This window comes from Pyrus communis, chromosome 6 (genome assembly GCF_041283825.1).
Source record: "Pyrus communis isolate YQ-2024b chromosome 6, ASM4128382v1, whole genome shotgun sequence".
In the NCBI taxonomy this organism is placed as follows: Eukaryota; Viridiplantae; Streptophyta; class Magnoliopsida; order Rosales; family Rosaceae; genus Pyrus; species Pyrus communis.
Window position 1 is genome coordinate 17,924,083 of NC_142570.1, and position 8,175 is coordinate 17,932,257.

At 38.3% G+C, this 8,175-nt stretch overlaps 2 protein-coding genes across 4 annotated transcripts; both read left to right on the forward strand.

The window, feature by feature from the left end:
- Positions 1-266: 266 nt before the first annotated feature.
- On the forward strand, positions 267-4,672 carry LOC137711238 (uncharacterized). Of its 3 annotated transcripts, none has more exons than XM_068450466.2 (6): positions 282-640; positions 1,640-1,761; positions 2,081-2,227; positions 2,567-2,660; positions 2,751-3,086; positions 3,193-4,672. In XM_068450466.2, the coding sequence occupies exons 2-6, from the start codon at positions 1,651-1,653 to the stop codon at positions 4,476-4,478; spliced, it is 1,974 nt and encodes a 657-aa protein (XP_068306567.2). In that variant the 5' UTR covers positions 282-640; positions 1,640-1,650; the 3' UTR covers positions 4,479-4,672. The 3 variants fall into 3 exon arrangements, with proteins under 3 accessions (XP_088551961.1, XP_068306567.2, XP_088551960.1); XM_088695834.1 differs by having other exon boundaries at positions 365-640; positions 1,646-1,761; XM_088695835.1 differs by lacking the exon at positions 1,640-1,761 and having other exon boundaries at positions 267-640.
- Positions 4,673-6,085: 1,413 nt separating this feature from the next.
- On the forward strand, positions 6,086-7,954 carry LOC137709934 (putative WRKY transcription factor 7). The gene is made up of 3 exons (XM_068448916.2): positions 6,086-6,981; positions 7,130-7,255; positions 7,571-7,954. Exons 1-3 carry the CDS (start codon positions 6,302-6,304, stop codon positions 7,719-7,721), a joined length of 957 nt encoding a protein of 318 aa, XP_068305017.2. The 5' UTR covers positions 6,086-6,301; the 3' UTR covers positions 7,722-7,954.
- Positions 7,955-8,175: the final 221 nt, after the last annotated feature.

The following is an 8,175-nucleotide window of genomic DNA, read 5'->3' on the forward strand; positions in this document are numbered from 1 at the left end:
TTCCGGGCTAAAATTTTAGGCCAGAAGAGTTCGAGCAGAAAAACTGTTTCTGGGCTAAAATCTAAATTTTCTGAGTTAAATATTTTTAGGTTTTAGGCGCCCATCTAAATTTTCTGAGTTAAATATTTTTAGGTATTAGGTCAGAGTTGGAGATGGTCTAAATATAATGTATAAAATAGAAAATTCCATTATGAAGCAAGGAGAAAAGTGTAATCTGGGAGATAGTACGAGGGATAAGAAGGTAAAACAAGTAATGAGGAAGATGCACAAGTGTAATCAATAACTTTTGCCGTTGAAACTTTCCCAGCAGAAACTCGTCTGACAAGTGACAGCCTTAAAAGAGAAAAACAAGAGAGAGAAGAAAGGAATCCCAACGACCGAGAGAGAGAGAAGAGAAGGGAGAGGATGATTTGGGTTGTGGGAACAACTGATACGTGATCCCGTACGCGCCCTTCCTGCGCTTCTCTCTCTCTCCTCTCTCTCCCGCCCCCCCGCCCCCCCCCCCCCCCTTCTCTCTCTTCACAAGTTGAATCATTGGCAGGCCGCATTGGTTCTGGATTACAGTCCCTTGGATATGTTGGAGAAAATGAGAATTTAGTGAAGGAGAAGAAGAAGCAGAAGCAGATATTTCTTCACCTTGGTACTCTCTCTCTCTCTTTCTTTCTCTACATTTCCAAATTGTGCAGGAAGATGTATTTTTTGGAATTTCGGTTGTCATAGATAGACGATTTGCGACATGGGATTTCTGTTGCTTGAATTATTTTGCAGTGGTTGGGTGTTGAATGAATGTGTTGTGTAAAAGTAATGACCTTTTGGGTTTTCTTTTTAATTACAGGAAACTAACAGTTTGATGCATTAATAGTAATACTACCTTTACTTTGAAGTAGTTTGGTTGCAAAACAACTTCCATGGCCCATGTTAGTAATTATTCACTAAACCATTTCCTAGATTTCCCCAAATACCAGAAATGAAAAAAAGAACATCATATTAACTTGTCTCACAACTTAGGTTATTGTCTCATCGAGAGTGATACTTTCGTAAACTTTGTGTCTTTGTGGGGAACGAATTCCACACAAGCGTAGAAGAGAATTAGACAGGTTACGACAGTTGCAATTAGGATGATAGAGGTCTCATTAATTGGTTACTCGGCTCCAATGGATGTTTATGTACCCTTCCTTTTGTTTTACATTTTAAAACTTATTTGTCAATCACTGTGCAGCTGGCAATTTAGCCATTAATTATAATTAGTGCAATCATAATTAGTTGCGTTTGGATTGGTTACGGTGACATAATTTTTAATTGCAATAATTAGTGGTGGTCAAACTATTGAGGAGAGAAGAGTACAGGAGAGGAGAGGAGAGGGAAGGATAGGTAGTGGAGAATAGATTATTGCTAGAAAAAGTCGGTGGGGGTGAGATCATAGCAAAATAGCAAGTGAGAGAATACAACAGATATTTTGCAAACTCTTCCTTCAAACGGCAAAGAACAACGTTTTGGTTGCCAGTGTAGAAACCACTTCTTATTACTTGCAATTAGTCAAACAGAGTTTTGTACGGACTAGGCATGAAGTACGTTGTGGAAATTGGTTATAAATACTGTTATGTTCAAAGATGTAAAATCTGATTTGATGTAATTTCAGAAACAGAAAAAATGTTGATGCGGGGAGATCTTGATCTGAATTCAATGCAAGCATACGCTGGTTCTCTAGACGATGTTGTGAGGAAGACTATGCTCAGCCAGGAGATTATGTTTAAAAAACAGGTATTAGGATACTCTAAATCACAGGATAAAAGTTGAGTCATGGAACAGATCTTGTGTTTGTGTATGATTGGCTATCGTATTTGCATTGGGAAAACCTTGTTGTTGATTGATGTTATGTAAGGCTTGAAAAAAAACAACATTTGTATCAATTGCACATGTCAAACTTTTGCTGCTTACTTTTGGCGGATTGGAAATTTTGGGTTTACTCAAAGTAGGCTGCACTGAATTTGCCTTACACGTGTTTAAGATGCAAATGGGGAAAAATGCAAAAAAAAATAGATTCCACTCTATTTAATTTTCGCTACTGATTTCCCTCCAGGTTCATGAACTCCATCATCTATATAGGATACAGAAGACACTGATGCAGAACCTTGGCAGGATGGAGTTTGGTAGATACAATTATAGCATAGCTGGTGCTGAGTTGAATCTTTTACCGCGGAGAAATTATGGAAGAGACGAACGTATGGTAAGTGTGTTTTTATGATAAAGGGGAGTGGAAGCAGCCACAGTTTGTGCTCCCACTTGGCCCTTGTTTGTTTCGTTGCAATGTATGTGGTATTTTCAGACTGATAGCAGTAGGTCTAAGGCAGAATATATGGACCGAAATTTGGTCGTGCCTTTGTAACAAACTTATCAACTAATTTGGTCAAGATCTATCCTGAGGCAGAGATAAATAAAGTATCTAGTCTTTAGAGATGGGTTGATAACTAACCTAGTTTCATTTTATATTACTTGTTATTTATGGTGTTAGTGTGGTGATTTGGTGCTTGTCTTTGAAGTTTGCTTTACACAATCTATATTTCAGAACTTGTTAGAACGGTGCAAGGGTGTAGATGATAAGATTCAGCCAAGGAATCCTGAGCTTAAACTTCACACAGATCAATGCATTAGCTATATTGGTAAGAATCTCCCGAAGGATAATCATACAAGGTATCACTTGAAAGTAACTCTGGAACTTAGGTGATCTCTTTGTTGTGATAATGTCGCAGATCCAGCGGAGCTGAAGCTATCCCTGAGCATTCAAGAGGACAATAGGAAAGAGGGAGGTACTAAGAGGATTTGGTTTGATTTAGAAACTCATTCCTGCTCGCAACACATGATTGATTTAGAAGAACCGATTGAAAGGACATCAAATGAGGGCTTGGAACAGTCACCTTCTTTCAGCAGTACTGCTCCAATAACAAGCGCCAGGGGCACAGACAATTCAGAAGTTTCTGTCCTCTTTGATCTGATCATCTCGAGTAGTGTGAAGAAAAATCTATTCTTTCATGCTGCTGAGAGTAACCCTCATTTATATGGCAGCGAGTGGAATCCTTTCAATCAAGGTATGGGTTCAGTTATTCCGTGCACAACTATTTACGTGGCATTGAGTTGTTTCTGAAGGTTCAGTCTTGTGTACATTTTAGAATTTGTGTTGGTCTCTTTTTTCAGGATTAGAAAAGCGTTCTGGTGGCATTGCAATTAACAATTCATCCACCAGGAGGCAGCATTTCGGTTCATATGAAACAGGGCTACTGGACCTTAACAAAATTCAGAATGATGATTCATCTTGTCTCTCAAATGATCATACAGTAGCCCATTTTTCAACAGCTAGCTCTTCACATTTACGCGGATTAGTTAGCAAGGTAGAGGAGGGCCCTCATTGTTACGAAACTGGGAAAAAACTAAATAATAATGGCTCAATTGAAACTTCTGAAGGGTTTCAAAAATACAATGCTGGAAACTTCAAAGTTGATGGATCGAGCATAAGTGGAATGGGCAATGTAAGCTTGGAGGCTGTGCCTAGATCGAAGATAGACCTCCAGGAAGGAGTTGGTTTCCACAGTAATGACCCCAGTAATGGAAACAATGGGTTCATCATGAAGCTCCTAAACAGTCGAAGTAGTTCGTGCACTTCTGCTAGACAAGTAAATTATGAGAACAACAAAGTAGAAGACCCTGTATTTTCATATACTGATCATTGTCGAAAAGTTGATCCAGATGGACATGGCAATATATCTTCTGCTTCATGTAAACCATGCTGCATTGGTGAAGATGATTCCAGAAGTGTAAAGACTATGCAGTCTGAAATTGAATATGGAAACTCAAATCCCTTTTCTGTTGATCAGTTTTCAGGAACACATGTAGAGTCTCAAGTTTCAGAAACCTTAATGGGTGAGCAGGACCGAAGATCTTCTGACAGCAGTGAATTAAAACACAAAGACCTCAACAAGGGAGGGGATTCAGCTGAACTGGATGTTTTGATCAGAGCAGCTGAAGCACTTGTCGGAATCTCATTGGAGAGTTCATCATGTTGTCATGATTGCACTTACGAAGTAGGAGGTGCAAATAAGATGGAAACGAAGGAGAGTGAACAACCACAGTGTTCTTCTGATTCTTATGAGTTACTCACACTAAATCTAATAGAGAGCACTGAAGATGACTATTGCGTGTCATTAAAGCCTTCTGAGGTGAATTACAATGACAGTAAGGAATTTGGCATTAAGTTGAGAAGGGGGAGGAGAATGAAAGATTTTCAGAGGGACATTCTTCCTGGTCTGGCATCTCTTTCCAGACACGAAATTCGTGAAGATATTAACATTATGGAGACAGTTTTAAGATCAAGAGAGTACAAAAAGCTAAGAGGCAAGGTGGCTGATTATCAGAGCTGGTGTACTCCTGTCAAAAACAAACGTTCACGACTCGGCTATGTTCCGCGGAGGAAAAGAAATTTATGAGAAGCTTAAGTTGGGAATGACAGAGCTTGTGGAAGTATGATATCTATTTGTACCATTAGCTGCATATAAGCGTATTCAGGCTTTAGAATCATTTATTTACTTTCTGATTCATGTACTGATCTTATTATTAGTATTGGTAACAGGATAAGTGTTCACGCAGAAATTCAAAAATAATGATTCAGAATTTGTTGTCATTTATTGTTTTTTCTTGTGCTTGACGAGCTTACAAGAGCCAAAGAAGGTTTCTAGTGCAATTGTTTTCCCTATGAAGAGACAGGATTTTCTGATTCTTCAGGAGCACATTAGGCCGCACAATTGATGATGTAATGAACAGATTTTGGAAGAAAAGAACTTAGATGTAGACTTATGAAACATGTTTGTGCAGCTTTTGTTCGCTTTGATTTTGCGATTGTTTTGTTTGAGCTTTCAAGTTGGTCGAATTCGTAGTTGCATACTCGGCCGAAGCTTTAGCCCAACCAAATGAGTTCTACGGATACAATAATTAGCGAAAATTTTACTATGCTTGAGTGTAGGAGATGCATCAAGGTAATGAATGATTGAATGTGCAGTCAATCCAACGAATATGTATATGAAAAAAATCCCTGAACTTTGACAATACAGAATCCTGTGAAATTAATAAACGATGCAGTAAAGTGATGAGTGGAGGCAAAGCGACTAGTTGCCACCCTTTGGGAGCAAGCATGCTTCAAGCTAGTTAATTAGTGGGAATAGATTGTTGGGTAAGTCGAATAATGCTACATAAAACCAAACTCTTCACTCAAGTCATCGAATCCTTATTCGTCGTCTTCTTTGCTACATGCCCCACAATTCACAAATGCAAATTATGAGATAATAACATTGAATTCATATGCAAATTTTGAAACCAAACTTTGTAATAGTTTTCCTCCACATACTTTTTGTTGATTAATTTTGTTTGGAATTAAGGACTGATAAAAGAGGGGAGAGAGTGTGAAAAGAATTGAAGCCTTTGTGGTTACAAGGGGCGGAGAGGGTAGCGTAAGATTTTAGAATAAGTTCGAACTTCGTTTCCTTCATGTACTTTTTGAGGAGTGAATTTTGATTACTTAATTTGTTTCCTGATTTTCAATCACTTATTTTGTTTCCTTGCATACTTATGTTTATTTTTGCTTTTGAGTTGAATTAATCAAAGAAGAATCAAGTGAAAGAAATAAATAGGAGTGCGCAGACTGCATAAGGAAGAAAAAAAAGTGAGAAAATCATTTTCTAGCCGCCAGATAATGAAAATGGATTAAACAACATTTTATTTTGTTAGTCAATTTTAGATTTTGAAAAGACGATACTTTAAGCTACATTAAGTTTTGATCTTATACTTGAAAAATGATTGTTTTCTTTCATGTGTGAACCTACTTATTCCCCCATTTATGATTAACACGTCATCATTGTAAGGACGTCATATAAAGTATTAGTATGTAAATTTTTCAACATCTTATTGAGATTTATGATTTTTAAATAGATGAAGCATGCAATTTATCATTCTTCCCTGTACTCCGCTCTCTCTCTCTCTCTCTCTCTCTCTCTCTCTCTCTCAATCAATGTAAGATATGTCAGATATTGTGTTGGTTAGTGCCTTAGTGGGTTGTGAAACTTAAGGCACCATTGACTATCTGGGCAGCAAGCTCTTGTTTATTTCAAAATATAACCAAAGATCCGATGAAGTGGATGATGAATGTTTTATCCACTAAAGCATCACACTACATTGGGTGGTTTCTGCCACATTGATGTGCCGGAATATTGAGGTTGCAATTGCATAATTTGCATGAATATTAATCTGCAATTGAATCATGGAAAGGGAATCAGGTGTCTGTCTTTCAATGAACCCAGGGTTGGATTTCAGAATTCATGAGGTTGCTCAAAGCAGTTTGAAGCATGCCCATCGCCTCTTTGGTTCCCTCTCTGAGAAAAAGCATAAGAGAAGTGCTCAAGAAGTAAGCCTGGTTGCTCAAGATGCAGTAAACGAATTCCGCAAACTGCTTACTCTCCTTGATGGATCAATCTTATCAAATCAGAAGAGGATCAGAAGGGGTCCACTGCCCGAATCCCGTGGCATAAACCAGGTTGAACTGTTGGAATCCCATCAGCCTAGCTCAGGGTTTAGACAGTTGTTTAGTAATACTCATCAGAGTGATCATGCAGCTGCAAATGTGTTCCGAAGTAATGGCTTTAGCATGGTTAGACAGCGAAAACCGAGCCTGGCATTGCAACAAGGCCGCTGTGAAACCAGTGTGGTTCTTCCTAATAATTTGATCATGGGTTTGAACCAATTCTCACAGAAGCCTAGTACTTCTTTGATTAGTATGGACGGAAGTAGCATCAACACGCAGACGCGGATGATTCACTATTCTTCGTCTGAACTCTTTGCTTCTCAAGATAGCGGCTCTATGTTTTCTTCTAAAAAGAAGTGTGAAGAAGCCAGTACAAGATGTTTAGCCTCTACCGGTGGATGTCATTGCTCAAAGAGAAGGTATTTCAGTCCCAATTAAAATACAATCCTATACGTGGCTGCTTTTTGTTGTTTGTTACACAATTTTATAATTGGTTTTTTTTGTTTGCTTTTTTCTTGTTGCTTGCTAAAGGTTTTTAATCTCTTATGTTTGTTCGTCTCCTCACAGGAAACTGAGAATAAAGAGAAGAATACGAGTTCCGGCCGTAAGCAATAAGCTAGCTGATATACCTCCTGATGACTATTCTTGGAGGAAGTATGGGCAGAAGCCTATCAAGGGGTCTCCATATCCTAGGTATTTCTATGTTATTATTTTCATTTCCATATAGATTTCGAAAAGTCTTCTAAATTGCATACAAGTTAACCACTAACCATTAAGCTGCACCGGTTTCCAATCTCAGTGTTCAGATTATTTGATGTGTATATATTTGTTTAATTCTATCATGCATACGCTTCTATCATGTATGCCTGCATATGTTGTCATTGTCCTGCTAGTAAAGCATAGATTCGATGTTTTATCACCAACTAAGTACAAAATCTGAATGTTATGCTTAACCGTTGCCAAGGGTTTAGCTGATATGTCTGTTCAATCATGCTTTTGGTTTCAAAGGAGTTATTACAAATGCAGCTGTGTGCGAGGATGTCCTGCACGAAAGCATGTCGAACGATGCTTGGAGGATCCTAACATGTTGGTTGTTACATACGAAGGCAATCATCAACACCCAAGGTTTACATTTCAAGCACCCTCTGTTGCGATTTAAGTTCACCAAATGAATCAAAATAGGCCGACATTTCACAGCTTGAATCCTGAAACTGTTAAAAGTGTAACTTTGAGGTGTGATCTACTCCTCCGTCCCGATTTGTCTTTAATAATGTTTTCACTCAGATTAGATCATTGTACATATTTACGTGTGAAAAGTTGTATTTGAATTACATCCCTTATGGTCTTATGGTTGGGAAGAAACCAGTTAATAATGCACCAGATTCTCAGTTTTATGACGCCTCAATTTGGTCAGTGAAAATTGCCCATGTGTGAGATGGCAAGCTGAAAATAAAGCAAAAACAAGCAGGCTAGCTTTGTTGAGAGATTGAATGACAGTGTAGTGCAGGTGCAGGATATGCAATGGCCCTTCCTCATTGCAAACCCTAAATGACCCAAGTGGGCTCTCAACTTTTGTCTAATTAGATGGGCTCAAATTTAAAGACCACAATGTG

Bases quoted from the DNA above. Each gene is read 5' to 3' on its own strand.
- LOC137709934 (XM_068448916.2), top strand. From the start codon at position 6,302: ATGGAAAGGGAATCAGGTGTCTGTCTTTCAATGAACCCAGGGTTGGAT. The intron at 6,982-7,129 runs GTATTTCAGTCC...GTCTCCTCACAG, and splicing joins TGTCATTGCTCAAAGAGAAG to GAAACTGAGAATAAAGAGAA. The intron at 7,256-7,570 runs GTATTTCTATGT...TTGGTTTCAAAG, and splicing joins AAGGGGTCTCCATATCCTAG to GAGTTATTACAAATGCAGCT.
- LOC137711238 (XM_068450466.2), top strand. From the start codon at position 1,651: ATGTTGATGCGGGGAGATCTTGATCTGAATTCAATGCAAGCATACGCT. The intron at 2,661-2,750 runs GTAAGAATCTCC...ATAATGTCGCAG, and splicing joins TCAATGCATTAGCTATATTG to ATCCAGCGGAGCTGAAGCTA. The intron at 3,087-3,192 runs GTATGGGTTCAG...CTCTTTTTTCAG, and splicing joins GTGGAATCCTTTCAATCAAG to GATTAGAAAAGCGTTCTGGT.